We start from the raw sequence: 24,672 nt of genomic DNA, 5'->3' as shown, positions 1-24,672 counted from the left end.
CTCCTTGTGTGCTTTAGTTGAGGGCTATGAGGTTTGGGGGGGAAAGAAAATGGTTTTTTGGTGGACTGATTTATTAAGATTGCATATGAAATTTATACTCCGTGAACCATCGGTATTTACTTACATGATCCTAGTGAGTACATGCACTGTGGTATATCCTATGTTTGTTGATACGCTCTTTGGAAAGAGTTGAACCATAAGCATTTCATAGACTTATAAAACACTGATACAGTTTAGTTTTTAGAAGAAAAATTGTAAGAAAAAGCTTATAAAGAAGAGAAACTACAGGGATCCTTTTTAAAAAATCAAAATCAAAACTCTCCATGGGATTGTCAATCATTTTTTTTTCATCAGTCAGAGAAAGACTATATCAAAAGGACCAGCAACAGATAATGGTGTTAAAGCAGATCTAAATGTGCAAATATTTTTTAAGTCCAAGAAATACAAGGCAGAAGAGAAAAAGGTACACCTTCTTACGTAGTATGATACGACTTGGATGGTATTTTTTTTTAAAGATATGTGTGTTTACTCTGAACACATTAATTTTATGATTTACTATTAGTCAACTTCTAGGATTTCCATATAAAATACAAAGTTGTAGGGAACATTCTTAGTCATACATGCTTATAAACTTGTGCAAATATACGTTAGACTACATTCCCAGAAGTAGAATTGCAAACTTTGGAAAGTATTTGTATTTTTCATTTTGAGAAATAATGAGTCTTTTTTGAAAATAATTCAAAATTAAATCCATAATTTTGTGTTGATAAGGCTAGTGAATTGTATCCAATTTACTTTTCCAGGTTTCAAGCCTACTCATCCAACCAAACCTCCAGTTTCAAAGTATCCAGGTTCAGTAATTTTCTCCTGTTTATATAGTTAACAACTTTATAAGGTGATGAATGCCACGTTGTGTCTTGTTCTAATTTGCATTTCTTTACTTATCATCAAAGAATTTGAACTTTTTTGCCCCACTTTGATTTATCCAGGCCCTTTGCTCATTTTTTAAAAATTAGATTTCTAAAATATTTTTCTTGTTGATTTATGAGAGTTCATTATAAGTTAAAACACTTTTAATACGAAGTGAACATTTTTTCAGGGGCTTTGGGGCCTTATTTTCACTGGTCAGTTTTCTTTCAAGATTTTTATGGTGTACTATTGGTTATAGATGGCTTTTTGTAACATTTTGTTACATGAGTGGTAAATGGATGATATATTTTTATAAATTTTCAAACATTGTGAAAGTATACAGAGTAAAGAATTACTTTACTTTAGTCTTTAGATACATCCTTAGATACATATAGTTGGGCATTTTTTCTTTTATCTTAAACAAAATTGACATCATCTTGTATGTAATTTTTCAAAACTTGCCCTTTTCCCATTGAATGTCTTATAGTGGGGTTGTATTTAGATTTATTGCCATTCTTTCCGATGATGACTTTGAAATGTATACCGTATTTATTTATTTGACTATTCTGTTAGTGGTCTTTTACATGTATAGAAATTTTACATCAATAAGTAGATGGACTGATGGACGTATCGATCTTCTCCCTAATGGCTGTGTGTGTTTTGTCTGTCTTATAAAAGCTTTAGGCTTTTCCCATGCTAAAACTTTATAAACATTTCAACCCTGTGTTCTGATTGTATTCTTTGCATTTAAATCATTGGTGCATCTGAAATTCATTCTGACAAATGGAGTGAGATAGGTCTCCTCTCCACTCTACCCACCCCCTTGTAACGGTGAAATAGTAACATCTGTTGAAGAAGTTGTCCTCTCTCCAACTGTTTTCCAGTCATCTTTATGTTTCCTTGAACTCTGGCCATTCTTGTAACAGCACTGAGTCATTTTTCCCCCCATTATAATACTATGATATGTTTTGGGTTTTTAAAAATTTTTATTTAAGTTTATTTATTTTGAGAGGGAGAGAGCGAGAGCAGGGCAGAGAGAGAGGGAGAGAGAGAGAATCCCAAGCAGGCTCCTCACTGACCGCACGGAGCCCGATGTGGGGCTTGAACCTGCGAACCATGATGTCGTGACCTGAGCTGAGCCATCCAGGTGCCCCACTATAATTTGTTTTAATATCTGGCATAACACTTCCTTTTTAGCAACATTTAGACTATTCTGTATATTAGTTTTTCTAGATAAACTTGTATTATATTTTATTACTGTTTTAACCATTTTCAGTGTGCATTTCAGTGGCATAAAGTGCATCCACATTGTTTGTAACCAGCACTATCCCCCAAACTTTTTCATCATCTCAAATTGAAACCTTATACACATTATATATTATATACATTATATACATTATATATACATTATATATATTATAAACAATAACTCTCAATCCGCCCCCGCCCCCCCCCCCACCCCATCCCTGGTAACCATTCTGTTTTCTGTCTTTATAAATGTGACTAGTCGAGCTACTTCATAGAAGTAGAATCATTTCTGCCTTATTTCATGTAGCATAATGTTTTCAAGGTTCATCCACCTTGCAGCATGTATCAGAACTTCATTCCTTTCTATGGCTGAATAATATTCCATTGTTTTGTACATTTTGTTTGTTCATTCATCTGTTGAAGTCACTTGCTTGGGTTTTTTCCACATTTTGGCTACTCTGAATAATGTATCTCTGAATATTGGCTTTTAAGTGTTTGAGTCCTACTTTCAATTGTGAACTTAACAATTGAAAAGTTTTAATTTGGGGCCCCTGTTTGCAATTTTGGGGTGCTATATATCTAGGAGAATTGCTGGTTATATGACAATTCGGTGTTTACTTTTTCGACAAACAACCATACTGTCTTTCATAGTGGCTATACCATTTTACATTCCCATCAGCAACAAAAGTTCTGATTTCGTGGGATGCCTAGGTGACTCGCTCGGTTAAGCGTCCAACTCTTGGTTTCGGTTCACGTTATGATCTCAGTATCATGAGATCAGCCCCGTGTCAGGCTCCACACTGGGTATGGAGCCTGCTTGGGATTCTCTACCTCTATTGTCTGTGCTCTCTCTCTCTCATAAAAAAAAAAAAAAATTAAATTTCTTTTCTTTTTGTTTTAATTTGAAAAAGTTTCAATTTCTTGACCTCTATCAACACGTATTATTTTCTGCTTTTTGGTAATAACCATCATAATATATGTTAGGTAATATACATGAGGTATATTGTGGTTTTTACTTACATTTCCTTAACAATAAATAATGTGTTGAGCATCTTCTTGTGTGCTTAATGGCCACTTGTATATCTTCTTTGGAGAAATGTCTATTCAAGTCCTTTGTCCATTTTTGATGGGTTGTTTTTCTGTCTTGTTTTTGAGTTTTAGGAGCTCATTTTATATTTTGGATATCAATCCCTTATTAGATATATGATTTTCAGATTTTTTTTCCCATTCTGTGGGTTGTTTTTTCACTCTATTGTTAGTGTCCTTTGGTGCACAAAAGTTTTTAGTTTTAATGTGGTCTAATTTGTTTGGTTTTTCCTTTTGCTGCCTATGCTTTTGGTGTCACATTCAATAAAACATTACCAGATCCAACATCATGAAGCCTGAACTCTTATTTTCTTCTAAGAGTTTTATGGTTTTAAATATTTAGGGTCTTTGATCGATATTGAATTAACTTTTGTGTTTGGTGTATGGCAAGTGTTAAAATTCATCCTTTTGTGTATGTGGGTATCCAGTTTTCAAAACCATTTGTGAGAAGTTGGCTCTTTCCCTATTGAATTTTGATAGCACCCTCGTAGAGAATTATTTGACTATATATGCAAAGGTTTATTTTGTGGCCTCTCTTCTATTCCATTGGTCTGTATGTCTGTCTTTTTTTTTTTTTTTAATGTTTATTTACTTTTGAAAGAGAGAGAGCAGGGGAAGGGCAGAGACAAAGGGAGAGAGAAATTCCCAAGCAGGCTTCATGACATCAGCTCAGAGTCTGACATGGAGCGTGAACTCACAAACCATGAGATCATGACATGAGCTAAAATCAAGGGTCAGACACTTACCTGACTGAGCCACCCAGGTGCCCTGCTTTATGCCAGTGCCATTCTGTTCTGATTATTGTACTTGTAGTAAGTTTTGAAATCAGGAAGTACAAGTCCTTCCAACTTTGCTCTCTCTTTTCATGATTGCTTTAACTATTCCTCGTGCCTTGAGATCCCATATGAATTTTCAAATGGATTTTTCTATTTCTGCAAAGAGCATCATTAGGCTTTTGGTGGGTTGCACTTCATCTGTAGGTTGCTTCATATCACATTGGCATCTTAACTTTATTAGGTCCTCCAATCCACGAACACAGGATTTCTTTCCATTTACTTATGTCTTTTTAAATTTCTTACTGCGGTGTTTTATAGTTTTCAGTGTACAAATCTTTTACTTCCTTTGTGAAGTTTATTCCGAAGTCTTTTATTATTTTTTTAGAACTTTATTTAAATCCAAGTTAGTTAACTATAGTGTAATTATGGTTTCAGGAATAGAATTTAGTGATTCATCACTTACATATACACCTAGTGCTCATCCCATCAAGTGCCTTCCTTAGTGCCCATCACCCGTTTAGACCATTCTGCCACCAACTACCCCTCCAGCAATCCTGTTTGTTCTCTGTATTTAAGAGTCTCCTTATAGCAGCACTATCAACAGTAGCCAAATTGTTGACTGTCCATCAACTGACGAATGGATAAAGAAGATGTGGTTTATAGATACAGTGGATTACTAATTGGCAATGAGAAAGAATGAAATCTGGCCATTTGCAACTACATGGATGGAACTGGAAGGTATTATGCTAAGTGAAATAAGTCAGTCAGAGAAATACAGATACCATATGTTTTCACTCATACGTGGAACTTGAGGAACTTCACAGAAGACCATGGGGGAAAGGAAGGGGAAAAAATAGTTACAAAGAGAGAGGGAGGCAAACCATAAGAGACTGTTACATACAGAGAACGAACTGAGGGTTGAAGGGGGAGGCAGGAGGGAGGGGGAAATGGGTAATGGGCATTAAAGAGTGCACTTGTTAAGATGAGCACTGGGTGTTGTATGTAAGCAAGAAATCATGAGAATCTACTCCCCAAACCAAGAGCACACACTGTATGTGCTGTATGTTAGCTAACTTGACAATAAATTATTTTTAGAAAAATAAACAAACAAACATTTTTTAAAAAGGGTCTCTTATGGTTTGCCTCCCTCTCTGTTTTTCTCTTACTTTTCCTTCTCTTCCCCTATGTTCATCTGTTTTGCTTCTTAAATTCCACATATGAGTGAAATAATATATTTGTCTTTCTCCAACGGACTTATTTCGCTTTGCACGTATTGAATGTATTCGTTCTAGTTCCATCCACATTGTTGCAAAGGGCAGGATGTCATTGTTTTTAATCACTGAGTAATATTCCATTTTAAATATATTCCTTATCTTCTTTATCTATTCATCAGTCAATGGGCATCTTTCCATAATTTCTTTATTGTCAATAGTGCTTCTATAAACATCGGGGTGCGTGTGCCCCTTTGAATCAGCATTTTTTATGCTCTGGATAAATATCTAGTAGTGCAATTGGCAGGTCATAGGGTAGCTCCTTTTCATTCAATTGTAAATGGAATTGTTTTCTTAATTTCTTTTTTACATTGCTGTTAGTGTGTAGAAACAAAATTGATTTTTTTAATTTATTTTATTTTTTATTATTATTTTTTTAATATGAAATTTATTGTCAAGTTGGTTTCCATAAAACACCCAGTGCTCATCCCAACAAGTGCCCTCCTCAATACGCATCACCCGCCCACCCCACCCTCCCACTCCCCATCAACTTTTGTTTTTTTTAAATGTTTTCATTTATTTTTGAGACAGAGATAGACAGAGCATGAGCAGGGGAGGGGCAGACAGAGGGGGAGACACAGAATCCGAAGCAGCTCCAGGATCTGAGCTGTCAGCACAGAGCCCGACACAGGGCTCGAACCCACAGAGTGTGAGATCATGACCTGAGCTGAAGTTGGATGCTCAACCGACTGAGCCACCCAGGCGCCCCAAAACACAATTGATTTTTGCATGTTGATTTTGTATCCTGCAACTTAACTGAATTCATTTATTGGTTGTACTAGGTGTGTGTGTGTGTGTGTGTGTGTGTGATCTTTAGAGTTTTCTATGTAAAAGATCATGTCATGTGTGAACAGAGATCATCTTATTTCTTCCCAATTTGGATGCTTTTTATTTTATTTTTTTTACCTAATTGCTCTAATATGAACTTGCAGTATTTATGTTGAATAGAAGTGACAAACATAAGCACCCTGTCCTGTTCCTGATCTTAAAGGAAAAACTTGCAGTCTTAAATATGATGTTGGCTATGGGTTTTTCATAAATGGCTTTTATTATGTTGATTCCTGATCAACTTCTAAATTGTTTTAAAGTCCTCCTCTATCTTTTAATTTTAAGTAGACTCATGTTGAATTCAGGCTAATTTTGAGGCTGCGGTGGTGATAAATTTGCTTGCCATACTGCAGAATCTTGTCACAGGAAACACCAATGTACAGGAAGAAGATTGTTGGTGACATCAAATATAAATTTATAACTTATGATATTTTTATTAAGAAACATTAATATATAAGGAAAATGAAATTATTAGCAGTTTCATACAAAAGCAAAAAATGAAAACCAGTGAATTTATGGATCTTTAAGGTTTAGTCTTTCTTCTTTTTTTCCATTTTGCCCCCCAGGCTATCCTGAGCCCAATGAATCAGCATTATTTGAAGAATTGGAGGAATTAGGTATTATTTTGGCTATTAATTACTCTTCCTTATGAAACCTCGGAGTACTATATAGAAATAGCTATCATGTTCCAATTATTTGTAGTTAAGGAGGGAACCAAGTTTCACAAAATTTGACATTGATAGGGATTTTAGTAGTCCAGATAACATGATAAACATAAGTGGTTACTTATGTGTAGACACATGTAGGTAATTTCCTCCCATGTAGGGAATTCTAAGCGCCCAAGAAGCTTTACTAAATAACCTGATATGGCAACGACAGCACAAAACAATGAAAAGTGAGGTTCCTCTGAAGAGTCTTACAAGGTGGACCCTGGATGTGGGATCAGAGTCCAAGGGCTCTGTGATCAGAACGATCTGGACACACTAGCAGTCGTGCTAAAACTACACTGAGGACCTCTTTCTTTGCTGTCATGTATCGATGTAGTGTATGATCCGAGCAAGGTTAAATGCGACTACTCTCTGGGACCCTTGTGCACTCAATGATCTTCAAACTGTTTTCATGTTTTTCCAGATGCAGGTATCATTGCTGTGATTATTCTTACTCTCCGTAAGTAGCCCAAACTTCAATGCCACTTAAATCAAAATAGTATTGCGAGGAAGTGCATTATTTTTTAAGTGACTTTTCAGTTTCTGTGGTTTTTATAGCTTGAAATGAAGTACAGCAGTCTAGAACAGTCTGACCTTGTATATGATACTACACGTTTTGCTGGTGAATGTATATTCTTTTATATTCCACTTGTCCACTTAGTAACAGACCTAAATACTCCATGTGTCTTCAGGACGATGAGTCATGACTCTGCGTCCCAAATATGCTTTGGGTACTTTTCCAAACTAAGCAAGGATTCTTCCCTGACTTACTGTGGACTGTTCACGAACTTCTGATAGTGAAGAGTCTAGACGGAATATGAATATATATGTGCTTAAATGAAGTAGCATTTTCTGACCACTGAAATGTAACCAACACTTACTTATTTCTGCTGCTACAGTTTGAATCTTGGCAATTAGCTCTCAGTTACATGTCCTTTGTTTCCTGGTTTCTTGTAGTTGTCGGCCTTGGAGTACTTTGCACCTGCCTGTACAGATGTCTTCAAAGAAAGAAAGGGTAAATTAAAGGACATTTCTTCCAACTTCCGGTCCTTCTCCTCACCTACGTGCGCGCAGCATTTGCACCTGTGCCTGTGCCATCTCTCCCTAAGCTGAGCCCGCATCAGTGTGCCCTGCCAGTCGCATCTGTTTACTAACAATATTTTAGGCTGCTTTTCCTGTCCCGGCGGCCAGAGGGACCTGCGCAGACTTGCTTTGTCTGTTATGACTTCACGAAAAATTTCTGTGGGACTTGAGACCTAAGTTCTATAGCAAATCATGGACTGTTACGGGGCCTTCCCCACCCAGCTTCCCCCTATTTCCTAAATTGGACCGGGGGCCAAGATGAAACTTAGAACAGTTCACTGTGGAGACTCGGACAGTTGTATTCAGTGGAGTTTTTATGATGAAAGTTTCCATTTGTCCGGAGAAGTTAGGGAATTGTTAGAAGCTGTGCAGGTGTCTCTTTCGAATACCCAGTTTGATTTCTTTTCCTTTAGAGCTGTTACTTACACTTGTTAAACCGGGGAGTGAAAAGCAGCAGTGTTTGATTTCCCTCTTATGTTCTCTCAATTTACTAGGTTGCAGTAAAACTGTTGGGGTTAAACTTAACATTACTGAGGGGTAAGATTTACAAGGCACCTCATTACCCTTATTTTTGTTTTCATCTATAAAAATGAAAAATGTGGGGGAGGGACTTATAATAGAAAAAAAAGTGTACAAGTACGTGTCTTCTAGGGAGAATAGGGTTTTTAAACATCAAACTTAAATTTTAATGAAATACTTTTCAATGTTGTGAAAGACTTAGAATAAATCCTGGAGCATAGACTAAGGTTAGGTACTTTGAAATTTGATTTTTATTGATTTTCAATAATTTTCTTTCCTTGTAGTTTTGGAAATGACTTTCACAGCAAACCTAATAATTTTAAGACTTTTGGTATTCATGGTTTTATGATATATTTTGCCTTTATACTAGTCATCTGGTTTAGGGCATGTAATAAAAATACATTCTCTACACATAACGAGCTCAAACTCTTTTATGTTATTGGTTATCTTTTTTAAATCACAATGCCTCCACTTGAATCTTCAATCTTCTATTTGTAGGACACTTGATGTGCATATTTGATTTGTCAATCACTAGCATACATTTTTTAAATTACACATACACATAGCGTGAGTAGGAAATATTGTCAGTAGAATATTCTTACAAGTCTCAAAAAGCTTTGTGCAGAGAGCAAAACAAGATAGCTTTTTGCTCCTCACTTTCCTTTTTTGTTTAAATTCTCTGCATCAATATGCTGCTTCCTTCAAAGTGTTAATCGAAATCTCTTCAGCTACCAAGTAATGGGTCTTGTAAGCTGAGCCTCTGGTTCAAGATGGCAACGTGAGAGGATCCCCTGAACTCACCTCCTGTCCGACACGCGACGTCTATAGCCACGTTCGGAACAGTTTCTCTCTGAAGGAGATCTGAAAACTAAATCTCCGTTGGGTGGATACAAAACCACATCAAGGGGTGCCTGGCTGGCTCAGTCAGTGGAGCATGTGACTCTTGGTCTCAGGGTCATGAGTTCAAGCCCCACATTGGGTGTGGAGACTACTTGAAAAAGAAAAAGAAGACAAACAAACAAACCCACATCAAAAATGAGTAGGAGATAGTGTCTCACCATAAACTCCTCCCCCAGTGTGGCAACCCACAGTCAGATAGAAGCTCACAACTCTGAGCTTCTTCCTGGGAAGCCAAATGTTTGAACCCCACGTCTGGCACCCCAGCTTTTAAGACCTGCACCCCAGAGATGGGTCCACAAAACATCTGGCTCTGAAAGCCAGTGGGGCCTATGTCCACAAGGCTACAGCCAACTGAGAAACAGTTCTTAAAGTGCTCGTGTGGTTTTACTTTGGCCAACCCTCCAGGGTACAGCACAGACACAGCAGTCTGAAATGCACCCCCAGTCTTTCTGGGAAAGAGGCCTATTAGCTTATCTGTGTAGCTGAGGCCTGAGCTGACAGGCTTCTACCTAGACCCAAGTCTGGCCGCAGTCCTCTCCACAGACCTTGGAGAGCCGGAGCGACCTTTCACCCTCCCTCTGCCGTGCTCCACATCGCCGGTACCTCCCGAAAAGGAGCTTGTGCACCTGTCTGGTGGCCCTCAGGGCTTATGTTGGCAGGTCACGTAGGACTGGAATAAATGGAGAAACAGTTGTTAACTGGCCGCCCTACCCAGGACATAGCACAGAGGTGGCCAACTGAAATCATCCCGGTCTTTCTGTGCCTCGCCTTTTAGCTTATCTGCATAGCTATGGCCTGAGGAACGGGCTTCTAATTAAACACATGTCGGTGAGCCCAAGGCAATCCCCCCCCGCCCAGAAACTGGGGAGACTGGTGGGCAGGCACCATCCTTGAACTCGCCTATCCTGCCCCAGATTGTCGGTGTCTCTGAGAAAGGACCTCATACACACGTCTGGCATCACAGCTTTTGTGGCTGCAACTCACACGACACATCCCTTGATAGCCAGGCCCTGCTGGTCAGCAGTACAGTAACAAGTAAAGAGACGGTTCTTTTTTTTAATGTTTATCTTTGAGAGAGATGGAGAGACAAAGCATGAGCAGAGAAGGGGCAGAGAGAGAGGGAGACACAGAATCCGAAGCAGGCTCCAAGCTCCGAGCTGTCAGCACAGAGCTTAACGTGGGGTTCAAATTCACGAACCCTGAGATCATAACCTGAGCCGAAGTCTGACGCTTAACCTACTGAGCCACCCAGGCACCCCGACATGTGAAATTATATTGAAAAGAATCATTTATTTCCTAGATCAGGGTCTCTTGCTACTACAAATATATGTTTTTAGTTGTCCATTTTCCTACTAGGCCTCTGGATTTAACTCCTGTACTAAATTATGCTATCTGTATACCTTGCCTTTTAGTGAAACAGAGGTTAGAGGTGAATATACCACTTACTGGAATAGATCAACCACTGAGGCAGAGCAGATGTACCAAGTGGTTTCTACGAATGAGGGCATCACTTTATCTTTCGATACAATTAAAATCTTAAGATCTACAGAAGCTGTTCTCTAGTGCTTGTACTCTCACGATGCAACCATTAAGCCATAAGGCTGACATTTCAATGCGGTTTGAGTGTAATCACCACCCTTTGATGCTGCTTTGAATGGTGTATGCATTTGGGTATGAACATCTGGCCTGTTTTCCCTTAAATAACACTTGTATTTATAAGGCAACTCTGTACAATACCCCTGGGAGTATTTAGATGGGGAAATAATTTTTAAACTAAATCTCCATATCTAGGGAACTATCGTCCAAAATAAATTACATTGCATTTGTAAAGAAAGTTATTTTAGGGACGCCTGGGTGGCTCAATCGGTTAAGCGGCCAACTTCGGCTCAGGTCATGATCTTGCGGTCCGTGAGTTCAAGCCCCGCGTCGGGCTCTGTGCCGACAGCTCAGAGCCTGGAGCCTGTTTCAGATTCTGTGTCTCCCTCTCTCTGACCCTCCCCTGTTCATGCTCTGTCTCTCCCTGTCTCAAAAATAAATAAATGTTAAAAAAAAAAATTAAAAAAAAAGAAAGTTATTTTAATGTCTCTTTTGTTCACAGAGTAATGCCAAGTCTTAAGATTCATTCTTTCAACAACTCTAAAATGTGTTTTATATATGGTTGGGTGTTAAATGCATTTAAAAATATATATATATTCTACCTCAGCCCTTAAACATTAGAAACAAGAACACTGAAAACTGGGAATGTGAACAAGTTTGACTTCCTGAACTAAGAATATTATTGAGAAATACTCAAAGTAAATAGGGTAGAATTCTATATACTTTTTAGCTATTTATAATATCTTGGTGACCGAAGGAAGCTATAAAGTTTATGGCCTTTGTTCTTCACTTTTTCAAACAACAATACCAGTGAGAAATCAGTTAGGAATTCAGAATCAGTCAGAAACTTCTGTACGTTAGAGAGCTCTCACACTCGTAGCAGTGCTGGGCGGGGGCAGAGTGAACCTGTGGCCTGTAGTCTTCTCGAAGAAGATTTCGCTCTTTAAGAAAGTTAGATTCCACTCTAAATTCCAGCAATGGGTGATTTTCTCCCCGTACTTGAATAAGGACATGTCTTACTTTAAACAATGTCATATAAGAGTAGTGAGTTTTGGGGCGCCTGGGTGGCTCAGTCGGTTAAGCGTCCGACTTCGGCCCGGGTCACGATCCCGAGGTCCGTGAGTTCAAGCCCCGTGTCGGGCTCTGGGCTGATGGCTCAGAGCCTGGAGCCTGCTTCCGATTCTGTCTCCCTCTTTCTCTGCCCCTCCCCCGTTCATACTCTGTCTCTCTCTGTCTCAAAAATAAATAAACGTTAAAAAAAAAAATTTAAAAAAAAAGTAGTGAGTTTGGCAGGAACATCTCCAATAACCTCAGGTTGTATCAGAATCTTAGTGGTGTTTTTTTTTTTGTTTTTTTTTACTGTTACTTACTTTTGAGAGAGAGAGAGAGAGAGAGAGAGAGAATGAACGGGGAAGGGGCAGAGAGAGGGGGACAGAGAATCCAAAATAGACTCCTTGCTGAAAGCAGAGAGGCTGACACAGGGCTTGAACCCACAAACCGCAAGATCATGACCTGAGCTTAACGGACTGAGCCACCCAGGTGCCCCCGGAATCTTAGTTTTTATGTGCATCTTACCATATCTGCTAAATGCACAGTAAAAATTAAGCCATGCATTTCAGGAAAGGAAACAGTATCTGCTGTCAGTGGAACAAAGGAACCAAAAAAAGCAAACAGCTGTGCTAGCACCGGATGCTGGGGTGGAACAGACCGTGACCTCGCTGAGTCCTCACATCAGGCAGGGTCTCTTTCAAACAAACCACTGGGCAGAGAGGAGGGACGGCCGCTCACATTCAGATTACGGTTTTACAAATTTTGTTTTGCACTTTCATAGTTAGTAGCATAAGTTAGGCCAAAGAAACGCTGCCTTGAGAAGGACATGATTGGGAATCATGTTTTACAAGTATTGGTTTACGGATAAAGCATGTTTATGATGCACTGTAAGTGTCCCCTTCCTGAGGGATCGTGAGGTACTTCGGGAAGATCCGCTTGAGCAGAAAGAAACAGGAATTTTGAATTAAGTACAGAGATGAAGTTTTACTATACCCATTTGCACATACTTTTCAGGGATGTAGCACTTGCTCAGGAACAAGAGATGGCTGTACTGTTGATTTTTAACAAGCCCAGTTGACTCTTTTGCAACCAAAGATTGTTATGCTATTTTCCAAAAAAATTGTTATGTTATTGTTACGTTGTTTTTCCAAAACAGACTTTTATACTAGTTTCTGCTTCAAATTTATTTTTTTTATTTTGTATATTTATACAAAATTGCTCTCGATAGGTAAATCTAAATTTTGTTTTTCAAATAATGGCAATTATATATGCCATTATATACATTTATATATATGGGATAAAATGAAAAGTTTCTCTAATGACGTGGAAAGCAGCATATGTGAAAGGTTGCTAAAACCGGAAGAATGTATTTGCAGTGAGATGAGAAGTCCCATGTGGGGGGGGGGGGGTCTTTATTGTTCATATTTTGAAAATGGGATCTTCAAGTGTTATGAAAAATAAAATCCAAGATCGGGAGAGTTTTCGTTTGTGACGATGCGTTCATTTCCAGTGTGTTTTAGCTCAGAGCAGAGCATGCTTGTACTTGGCCCGACTTCTATACACGTTCCACTGCAGCCCCTCACATTGCAGAGCCTTGAATGTGTCCAGGCTCCTCGCCCAGCCCGTCCTGGGCCTCTCCTGCTCAGAGGTGTTCAGTCCCAAGTGCACAGCGTCAAGTGCAAGGTTTCTCGCAGGCACCCTGAAGCCTTCTACAATTAAATCCCAACTTGCCTTCCGAAGACTTCTGCTCCACTTCTTCAAAGAACCTATTGTCCGTCGAGCGGACCGTCTGCCCCACGTGCTGGGCTGTGTTCCCGGTTCACTGTCGCCTGTAGCACTTCTAGTCCTGGCCGGGTCCTGGACATCTTCCCCAAGGCTCAGCTCCTACTGCCTGTTCCGTGAAGCTTCTCCCAACTGGCCCAGGTCTTAGAGCCTTTGTGATGTTACTGAACCTTGAGTTAACTGGGTGTCTATATGCCTGTATCTGGTGGCAGATATACCTTCCACATCACGTCAGTGCGTGGGTATGATTAAGTGCTTACAAACCCAAGCCCCAATGATGAAAGTAGAAAGTTTGATTTGTGTAATAACAGGGTTTGCTTTTGTTTACACAAAAAATTTTCTTGGTCTTTTTTGCAGATTCGAATTAAATCAGATTGCTACATGTCTGAGATCAGACCTCGGTATTTTTTGTATCACGGCTGCACATTAGAATAGCCTGGGGAGTTTTGCTGATGCCTGGGTCCCACCCCCCATAAGTTTCTCATATCATTGATCTGGGATGATGCTTTGGCATTGATATTTTTTCTAAGTTTCTCAAGCGATTCTAATAATGCAGCTATGGTTTAGAACCTCTGCATTAGTGATTCTCAAGCTCCATAGCCCATTTCTACATATAAACTAATAAAAACAGGACGTAAAGGCTTATATTTACAAAATGCTGTTTGTTTTAATTGAGCATATTACATCACAATACAGTTTGAAACTTAAAATGTTATTGCCTGGTTAACAAAACAAGACTTTTTGTGGTTTGAAATAAACAGAGGCAATCTTTCTGATAACAGCTCTGGATGAAAGTTAAGTTGTTTATAAATATAGAAAATAACTTACTAAATTCTATATGGCTTTAGATTGAGACTGTAGCATATTTTTTAAATTGGCATAAAATATACAAGGAAGTTTTTTTGTTGTTTTTGGTTTTTGGTTTTTTTGTTTTTTGGTTTTTTTTGTAACCAGGGGAGCTTTTAAGGTGAAAAGGTGACTACCAAAAGTCTTCTCAAACAATGCTGAAGAGAGAGAGAATGGGCACAAATCCGAATTTGCATTGTTACAGAATACTCTAGCTTTAAAGAAACAACCGCTCTGGTATTTGAAAACTTAATAATGTCTGACAGCTAAACTTAATTTTAACCAAGAATGCACTTTCTTAGATCTTTTTACAAATTTGCATATTTTTATTTAAGAGCAGGATTTAACATAGTCTACTGACTTCCAGAAAGATGTTAAAAATTGAGTGTCCATGCATTTCCTCCCCCCTTACGCATGGTTGCTTTCATCATTTTCAGGTTCATTTCAGAAAAGGTGACACTATGGGGCGCCTGGGTGGCTCAGTCTGTTAGGCGTCCCACTTTGGCTCAGGTCATGATCTCATGTTCCGTGAGTTTGAGCCCCATGTCAGGCTTCGTGCTGACAGCTTGGAGCTTGGAGCCTGCTTTGGATTCTGTGTCTCCTACTCTCTGCCCCTCTCCTGCTCATGCTCTGTCTCTCTCATTCTTAAAAATAAATCAACATAAAAAATTTAAAAAAAAAAGGTTGCACTAAACTGAAACGGTCAGCCTTTGCATGACGGGGCACTGCTGCCCTCCTGTGGCCTTCCCGGGCATTGACAGTCCCAAAGTCCTTCCAACTTTGTCATCGTTCAGAGGCTCTGACCATTGCGGTGATTCCCAGAAGCCGTTTTTAATTTCATGTTGTATCCAGTATTAACTAGGTCTTTTCTGCTTTCCTTCTGTGAAATTACCATTCTAAAAGGGCTTAACTCTGTCCCTTGTTGCTTAAATATGGGAGAAACCCAGTACTGGGGTCTGTAGTCAATAACATTTTCCTTCCCTCTCACATCCGAACCTGAAGGTAAACAAGCCGCCACAAGTATAGATCACCTGGAGGAAGTTCCCCACTCTGATTCCTGACTTGCTACCCCAAGAACATTTGCATCTGGGTAATAAAACTGATGTTCGCATAAGCTACTTACGTTAACATCATTTATCTCCCTTACGCAGCTTTTAAAAACTTGAACCATTTTCTGTGGCCGTGGCAAGCCTTGTGCCGATCTATGGAAATCAAGCAAGAGCTCTGCCATCCTGGTGCTTAGGGCTGGTGGCTTCAGTGAGAATCTGGAAACCACCATTGTTTAGATGACACTTAGTTATGGTGTTTGGGAAAATGACTGGTCAACTGGTCACCCAGCACCACCTGAAAAGGCTCCCAGGAAAACACCCCTTCGATTTGTAATCGATGTTCGTTATTGGAGAATTCCTGGTGTAGGACCCCATGGGACTGCGCTTCAATTTCGTGTGTAGTAAGTCTTTTTGAAATGCAGATTCTGATTCCCTAGGTCCCAGGTGGGGCCAGGGTTCAGCATTTCCAGGAGTTCTACCTACTGCCATTTGTGGTAGGCTAATAGCCTCCAGCCCAGTGCCTGGGAGGCACAGAAGAGTGTGGAGGGAAACAAACTGGCCTACTCATGCTAGGGGCACTGTGAGGACAGCCTGAACAGAACGGTTTGGGACACCTGGTGGGGAGGGTGGAGAGACTGGGGTGTTGCTGTTTTTTGCCTGACGACCAACATGGTGGGGCTTCAGGGAATCGACAGTGGGCCCACAGTGGAGGCGGGACCCACCTACACCAAACCACACCCCTCCGTGGGACCAAACCAGATGGCCCCTCCTCCAGACCAGTGCAGCCACTGGTTCCAAGGCACCATCAGATATCGGTCCAGTGGCTTTCAATTTTCTGATTTGATTCTTGGTCAATTCTTATATATATATGAAGGGGAAGGAGGCAGACTTCCAAATCCAGGAAGCATAGAGAACTCCCTTCAGATTTAACAAGAATAGTTCTTCTCCACGGCATATTAGAGTGAAACTGGCAAAATACAAAGATAAAGAGAGAATTCTGAAAGCAGCTAGGGACAAACAGGCCTTAGCCTATAAGGTAAACACATAAGGGTAGTTAGCCAGAAGGGAGTGGCAGGAAATATTCAATGTGATGAATAGGAAAAATATGCAGCCAAGAGTCCTTTATCCAGCAAGGCTGTCATTCAGAATAGAAGGAGAGATAAAGGCTTTCCCAGAAAGACAAAAACTGAAGGAGTTCATGACCACTAAACCAGCCCTGCAGGAGATCCTAAGGGGGACTCTGTGAATGGAAAGCAGCAAAGACCACAAAGGACCAGAGATATCACCACAAGCCTGAAACCTACAGCTATCACAATGGCACTAAATCCATATCTTTCAATAATAACTCTGAATATAAATAGGCTAAATGCTCAGATCAAAAGACATAGGGTATCAGAATGGATAAAAAACAAGATCCATCTATATGCTGTCTACCAGAGACTCATTTGAGACCTGAGGACACCTTCAGATTGAAAGCGAGGTGACGGAGAACCATCTATCATGCTAGTGGAAGTCAAAAGAAAGCTGGAGTAGCCATACTTATATCAGACAAAACAAATTTTAAACTAAAGACTGTAACAAGAGATGAAGAAGGGCATTATATCATAATTACGGGGCCTATCCATCAAGAAGAGATAATAATTGTAAATGTTTATGCTCCCAACTTGAAGGCACCCAAATATACAAATCAATCACACACATAAGCGATCTTATTGATAAGAATACAGTATTTGCAGGAGACTTTAATACTCCACTTACAACAATGGACAGATCATCTAGGCAGAAAATCAATAAAGAAACAATGGCCTTGAATTATACACTGGACCAGATGGACTTGACAGATATATTCAGAACTTTTCATTCAAAAGCAGCAGAATACACATTCTTCTCGAATGCACATGGAACATTCTCCAGGATAGACCACATACTGGGTAACAAAACAGCTGTCAATAAATATAAAAGAGTTGAGATCATCCCATGCATATTTTGAGATCACAACGCTATAAAACTTGAAATCAACCACAAAAAATTTTTTTGGAAAGCCTCCAAATGCATGGAGGTTAAAGAACATCCTACTAAAGAATGATTGGGTCAACCAGGCAATTAAAGAAGAAATTTAAAAATATATGGAAGCAAATGAAATTGAAAACACAACAGTCCAAACCCTTTGGGATGCAGCAAAGGCAGTACTAAGGGGAAAATACATTGCAATTCAGGCCTACCTCGAGAAGCAAGAAAAATCCCAAATACAAAACCTAACCACAAACCTAAAGGAACTAGAAGCAGAAAAGCAAAGAAATCCCAAAGCCAGCAGAAGAAGAGAAATAATAGAGATTAGAGCAGAAATAAACAATGTAGAATCAAAAAACAAAAACAAAAACAAAAAAAAAAAACAGTAGAACAGATCAATGAATTTAAGAGCTGGTTTTTTGAAAAAATAAACAAAATTGAAAAACCCCTAGGCAGACTTCTCAAAAAGAAAAGAGAGAACCCTGATAATATCATGAATGAAAGAGGAGATCACAACCTACACCAGAGAAATACAAACAATTATTAGAGAACACTATGAGAAATTATATGCCAACAAACTGGACAACCTGGAAGAAATGGACAAATTCCTAGACACCCACACACTACCAAAACTCAAATGGGAAGAAATAGAAAATGTCAACAGACCCATAACCAGTGAAGAAATTGAATAAGTTATCAAAAATCTCCCAACAAATAAGAGTCCTGGGCCAAATGGTTTTCCAGGGGAATTCTACCAGACACTTAAAGCAGAGTTAATACCTATCCTTCTTAAGCTGTTCCAAAAAATAGAAATGGAAGGAAAGCTTCTGGACTTATTCTCTGAAGCCAGCATTACATTGATTCCCAAACCGGAAAGAGATCCCACTAAAAAGGAGACTACAGGCCAATATCCCTGATGAATATGGATGCAAAAATTCTCAACAAGATACTAGTAAATCAAATTCAACAGTACGTTAAAAGAATTATTCACCATGATCAAGTGGGATTCATTCCTGGGTTGCAGGGCTGGTTCAATATTCACAAATCAATCAATGTGATACATCACATTAATAGAAGAAAGAATAAGGACCATATGATTCTGTCAATAGATGCAGAAAAAGCATTTGACAAAATTCAGCATCCTTTCCCAATAAAAACCCTCAAGAAAGTTGGGATAGAAGGAACATACTTTAACATCATAAAAGCCATATATGAAAAGCCCACAGCTAATATCATCCTCAATGGGGAAAAACTGAGAGTTTTCCCCTGAGGTCAGGAACACAACGGGGATGTCCACTCTCACCAGTGTTGTTTAACATAGTGTTGGAAGTCCTAGCATCAGCAATCTGACAACAAAATGAGATAAAAGGCATCCCACTTGGCAATGAAGAAGTCAAGCTTTCGCTTTTTGCAGATGACATGATATTATACATGGAAAATCCGATAGACTCCACCAAAAGTCTGCTAGAACTGATACATGAATTCAGCAAAGTTGCAGGATACAAAATCAATGTACAGAAATTGGTTGCATTTCTATACACCAATAATGAAGCAACAGAAAGAAAAATTAAGAAATTGATCACATTTACAATTGCATCGAGAACTATAAAATACCTAGGAATAAACCTGAGCAAAGATGTAAAAGATCTGTATGCTGAAAACTATAGAAAGCTTAGAAAGGAAATTGAAGAGGAACACAAAGAAATGGAAAAATAGAGTAAAATATTCAGGTCAGGATGCATGAATAGACTCTTCTTTTAAAAAAATTTTTATGTATTTATTTTGAGAGAGAAAGAGAACATACACAAGCAAGGGACAGAGAGAGGATCATGACCTGAGCCGAAATCAAGAATCGGACGTCCGACCGACTGAAAACCCGCATGAATAGACCTCTTAACAGAAAGAGAATTGGACAGCAGCCATTTACAGAATATACAGCACTGCCACATTTTAGCAAAATGCACCCCAGGACATCATAAACATTATAGTGATTTGTTTCAAAAATACATTAAATTCTCTCTTACCTCTGCAACAATGTATCATTAATGCAGTGAAAGAAGTTAGTGAAAAAAGCGTGATCGTCCTTCCCCACCTTCTGCCCATCCGTCTTCCGGGAGACCACGTCTTCCAGGAGAACAGAGGCTGTTGCTCACCAGACTTGGCGTGAGGTTTCGAGGCTGCTGCTTTTCCCCCTACATCATAACCGATTTCAAATGGTGCTAGACAAAAACAGACTCTGAACACCAGGAGAAATCGGTCAGCCTGTGTAAGAGATGGGTCCAGTGGTGCTCCCGGGGGTCTGGCACTTGACCGTGCAGGTGGCAAGTCTGATTCCAGCCGCACTGCAAGTGCAGCTGGGTGTTCCGGGGCCTCTAGGAGGGGGTGCAAGTCTGATGGGGATGGAACCGTCCTCCAGGCACACAGCCAGTCACACAGTCCGGGTACAACGGAGAAAATCTCAGGGGTGCTTGGGTGGCTCAGTCAGTTAGTTGAGTGCCTGTCTCTTGGTATCAGCTGAGGTCATGATCCCAGGATTATGGGATCGAGGTCTGCATTAGGTTCCACGCTGAGCATAGAGCCTGCTTAAGATTCTCCCCCTCTCTCTCTCTCTCCCTCTTTCTCTCTTCCTCTACCCCTCCCCTCCTGGCTCTCTTGCACATGTGCTCTCTCTCTCCCTCTCAAAAAAAGAAAAAAAAAGGAGAGAAAGATAAAAATCTCTTTTTATTATTATCATTTTTTATTTTGGACAGAGAAAGAGTATGAGCAGGGGAGAAGGGCAGAGAGAGAAAGAGAGAGAGAGAGAGAGAGAATCCAAAGCAGGCTCCATACTGAGCCCAACACAGGGCTCAATCTCACAACAGTGAGATCATGACCTGAGCCAAAACCAAGAGTCAGACGCTTAACCAACTGAGCCACCCAGATGCTCCTCAAAATCTCTTACAATTTCAGTCAGAAGGAAAAGAGTCTACATTCAGGCCATGGTATGTTCACAGGCACAGAGTGAGTGAGTGTCCTCTGTCGAAGGTTCTACACCGTCTTTGAATCATTACAAATGAATAATCGTCATCCTTCCTATTTTAACGGGGCTGGAGAACACAACGTCCCCTTTGGTTTACAACCCGGGAAGATTCTTCAGGGTGGCAGTCGTGCCCGCTTGCGCAGATTAGAAGCCACACAGATCAATTTTCTTAGCCATTTCTGTGACCTGCCTGTGCAGGAGGAGTGGTTTGGTGAGACTTTGCCTGTAGGGATCAGTGGAGTCGTAGCCTGTGCCTGACATAAGACACGAGTGCGAGTGCGGGGCCCCGGGCGCCACAGCCAGGAGCTCCCGGGCGGTTCTCGGCTCCTTGATGAAAGGCTGCTTTGGACCAAAGGTGACGCACTGCTCTGCTCACCCCTCGTCTGTGACCCTGGGGCAGGAAGACTAATGCGCCAGATCAAACCAGGAGCAGAGGGAAAATCTTCAAGCTAAGCCTGTGTGAGGGGTTTCTTAAAGGCGGAATTTATAGTTGCCTTTAAAAAACTCACTGGCAGCCTCTAGCGGGACTAGATATTCATTGTTTAAGACCCATGGGTTCTATTTGCCATGCATCCAATGACTCTGTTTTACTGCCTAGGCATTCTCTTTGGCACGATCTTCTTTCTTTTACCCATCATCGTGGCCGGTTGGATAATTGTAAAGCACAAACAAGGGTAAGTACAACCAAACTCGCCTAGAAAAAGGTTGTAAGTGTCCTTGCCTCCTCTTGGAAGCCAAAGAGAAGTAAAAGAAAACCTCAGAACAAGCACTACTAGATAATCTCTGATACGATTCATAATTATAAAGAAGGCCCTTGACACACATGATGGATAGAGAAATATTCACACTAAAAGAAATACATGATAATAAGAATACTTTAAAAAAAAAAAAAAAAAAAAAAAAAAAAAAGCTTGGGATTTTAAGAAGTACTCAAGTTTTACCCAGAGGAAAATAGAAGGAATTTTTCCAAAAGTGTTGATGAGGCCGTTGCTATCCCAGTTTTGCTGAAACATTCCAGACTGAGGCCGCTAGATACAGGCCTCATCAAGGCACTAGGAGTTACAGTGTGCCCACTGGCACATACATCACAGGCTGCCAGTGTCGAAGAACTGAGGCTTTGTGTAGGGTGTTAAAAAATATTTTATAAATCCACCTAATTTTTTTAAAGTTTATTTATTTTCACAGAGAGAGAGAGTGCGCGTGCGTGTGGGTGCGAGAGGGGGAAGGGCAGAGAGAGAGAAGGAGAGAGAGAATCCCAAGCAGGCTCTGAACCGTCAACATGGAGCCCAACTCAGGGCTTGATCTCACAAACTGAGATCATGACCTGAGCCCAAATCCAGAGTCAGGTGCTTAACCAACTGAGCCATCCAGGCGCCCTACACCCACCCAAGTTTTAAACTTGCTAAAACCTTGCAAGGATTAGATAAAGAAACAGTTTTGACTAGGAAGAGAACATATACGGTTTTTGTGTTAATTGACTTATTTAGAACAAAATCTGGGAGCTCGAAGTCAATCAGATCAGTGTTATAACCTTGATCAGCAAATTCGACACCCATGAGAAACAGTTTATAACTTTTTCTAAGCAAATGCAGTCTCCTAAAAGAAGCCTGACAGAAACGCAAGTTGCTATTTCACGGAGGAGGCCAGTGTAAACTTTTTAAAGGCAGAGCATCATAGCAGAACATCTTAATGATCTAGTCAGGAACTTAATTTCATGGTAAAGCAATTAGTAGGGATTTACATTTAAGATACGGTTTTATCCTTCATAACAAATGTTTTCTAGATGTTGCGGTTTGACAAGTAAATATGCTTCCCTCATCTGCACTATAAATAGAAAGTGAAAGTAGCCTTAATGCTCGATGTTAGCAAAAGCCTTTGTGTCAATAACCTTTTCCCCTCAAAGTTTCTTTTATTACTACTATAATTTGAGTCAAAAAATTTTTTAATTAGGCTGTTTTAAAAATTAAGGCTGAATTAAAGTAGTTGGGGCTCCTAATTTTCTATTTCTGGACCAATGTCCGGCTAAAACCAGCCAGAGTACACGACTCTTCTCTTAGAGATATTCACAACAGTCTCTCTCCTCCTCCCTTCCAACTACTTCATTCCAACTCCTGTGGCCTGGTCCAAGTTCATCAACTGCCGATCGAATTCCCTAGCCCAGCTATTGATTCGTTTCACCCATGTAACTTAAGATGGTTCCCTCCTATTATCATCCGTGGGCATGAAAAAGATTCAACAGCCATTTCATAAAAATGATTTCCTTAGAAATGGTGATCTCATCCCCTCTAAGTACCCTCAGATCATATGACATTTCTTTGTGTACTCCATGGCTTTGAACCTGCCTCCTGTCGTCCCTATGTTCTTTAGAAGTGTAAAGCCATGGCATAAGCATTTGCTGACCAGTAGCAACCAGGGATGTGGCAGGGAAAAAGATCATGGAGTAAAACCTCCCAAATGTCTAAATAATCCACCATGGAACATATCATACATGTGTAATCCCTAAAAATTTCAAAACCTAGCTAAACATGTATGTATGTATGTATTTGGCCTGTTTTCACTTCTTGGAGTAATGAGTGAATTACTTTAAGAAAATGCCATTTATTTTCATGTTAGAAATAACACGTAAGTGAGATTAGTAGGAGGGGGTGTTGTGCTTAAATAATCCGAATGCCCAAGACCTTGTTCTTGGAAGCAGTTGGGTGAGTAATCATTGCTCTGTGTCCTTGTGTGGGTGTAGATTGATTATTCTTATCTGGGTCTCAAGCTTTCCTCACAGGAAGGGAAGAAAGTTCCTTACAGTAACGAGAAGGAAGCCATGTGACAGGCACAGAATATGACCTCGACAGAAGAGCAGTTTATGTCAGAGCCCCAAAAGACTGACAGAACAGTGTAGAAGGAATGGCCTGCTCCATGGGAGACGCAGGATCACACCAGGCCTGGAGGGTTGCAGGCACAAGTCTACCTCTCGGACACGGGAGACAACACGCTACATTTTGTGGGAACACTCTTAGGTGATGTTTTAGCACGGCTCATTTCATTTTGTAAATATTTTATTGAGTACTTCCCTGTCCCAAGGACAGTTCTGAGGTTTGTTACGTATCCATCAGCAAAGATGGACTCCTTTATGGAGTTTTCATTCCAGTGGTGGCACAGAGACTATAAATTAGACACACAATTAATTAATTAATTAGAATAAAGGCGATGAAGGGATGCCTGGGTGGCTCAGTTGGTTGAAGTGTCCAACTTCGGCTCAGGTCACGATCTCTCAGGTTCGTGAGTTCGAGCCCCACGTTGGGGTCTGTGTTGACAGCCCGGAGCCTGGAGTCTGCTTCAGATTCTGTGTGTCCCTCACTCTCTCTGCCCCTCCCCTGCTCACACTCTGTCGCTGTCTCTCAAAAATGAATAAATGTTAAAAAAATTAAAAAATAAAGAGGATAAAAAGACTAGGAGAAAACTGAGCAGAAGAACAGAGTTTCGAAACGTGGATGTGGGAAAGACACAATCTTTAATACCATGATCAGCATGGTCCCCATTGAGGAGTGCTTTAAAGTGAGATCATTCCTGTATGTCTGTGTGCATCCTATTTTTGTCTCATTTTTTAAAGATGTCTATATTGAGAGAGCAAGCGAGTGAGTGCGAGTGGGGAAGAGATAGAGACAGATGAAGAGAGAGAATCTCAAGCGGGCCCCGTGATCTCAGTGCAGAGCCTGACGCGGGACTTGATCTAATGAAACGTGAGATCATGACTTGAGCTGAAATCAAGAGTCAGTTGCTCAGCTGACTGAGCCCCCCAGGCACTCGGAGATTGCCTCATTTTAATTAGTTAGTAAATCTTTAAACTGCTTATGCTGTCTTAAGAAAAGAAGATTGTTTTCTTCTGCCCTGTTTAAAGAGCAAGGCAGGAGAAGTGGCCCGAAGTGGGGTTAGCATGGAAAATACCAGCTACAAAATATGAGTCAACGGGCTGAGGTGTTGGTTAGTGTCCAGCACAAA

General features: G+C 40.2%; 1 protein-coding gene and 1 long non-coding RNA gene across 6 annotated transcripts in view; one reads left to right on the top strand and one right to left on the bottom strand.

Moving 5' to 3' along the window:
• The window catches only part of LOC122212426 (membrane cofactor protein-like), a 31,297-nt gene extending 23,432 nt beyond the window's left edge, over positions 1–7,865 (top strand). For all 4 annotated transcript variants that reach the window (XM_042926329.1, XM_042926328.1, XM_042926326.1 and 1 more), the window contains exons 7-10: positions 804–851; positions 6,685–6,735; positions 7,250–7,285; positions 7,783–7,865. In XM_042926329.1, coding sequence (XP_042782263.1) covers positions 804–851; positions 6,685–6,735; positions 7,250–7,285; positions 7,783–7,844 — 197 coding nt within the window. In that variant the 3' untranslated portion in view covers positions 7,845–7,865. The remainder of the gene's footprint in view (positions 1–803; positions 852–6,684; positions 6,736–7,249; positions 7,286–7,782) is intronic.
• Positions 1–24,672, bottom strand: part of LOC122212427 — a 46,454-nt gene that overhangs the window by 19,397 nt on the left and 2,385 nt on the right. The window contains exons 1-2 of one of the 2 annotated variants that reach the window (XR_006199134.1): positions 9,229–9,970; positions 7,707–7,823 (exon numbers count right to left, since the gene is read on the bottom strand). This is a non-coding gene — a long non-coding RNA (uncharacterized LOC122212427). Of the gene's footprint in view, positions 1–7,706; positions 7,824–9,228; positions 9,971–24,672 lie in introns of those variants that run through there. The other variant, XR_006199135.1, reaches the window with a different exon arrangement.

This window comes from Panthera leo, chromosome F3 (assembly GCF_018350215.1).
Source record: "Panthera leo isolate Ple1 chromosome F3, P.leo_Ple1_pat1.1, whole genome shotgun sequence".
In the NCBI taxonomy this organism is placed as follows: domain Eukaryota; kingdom Metazoa; phylum Chordata; class Mammalia; order Carnivora; family Felidae; genus Panthera; species Panthera leo.
This window is presented reverse-complemented; position numbering and strand designations above follow the sequence as displayed.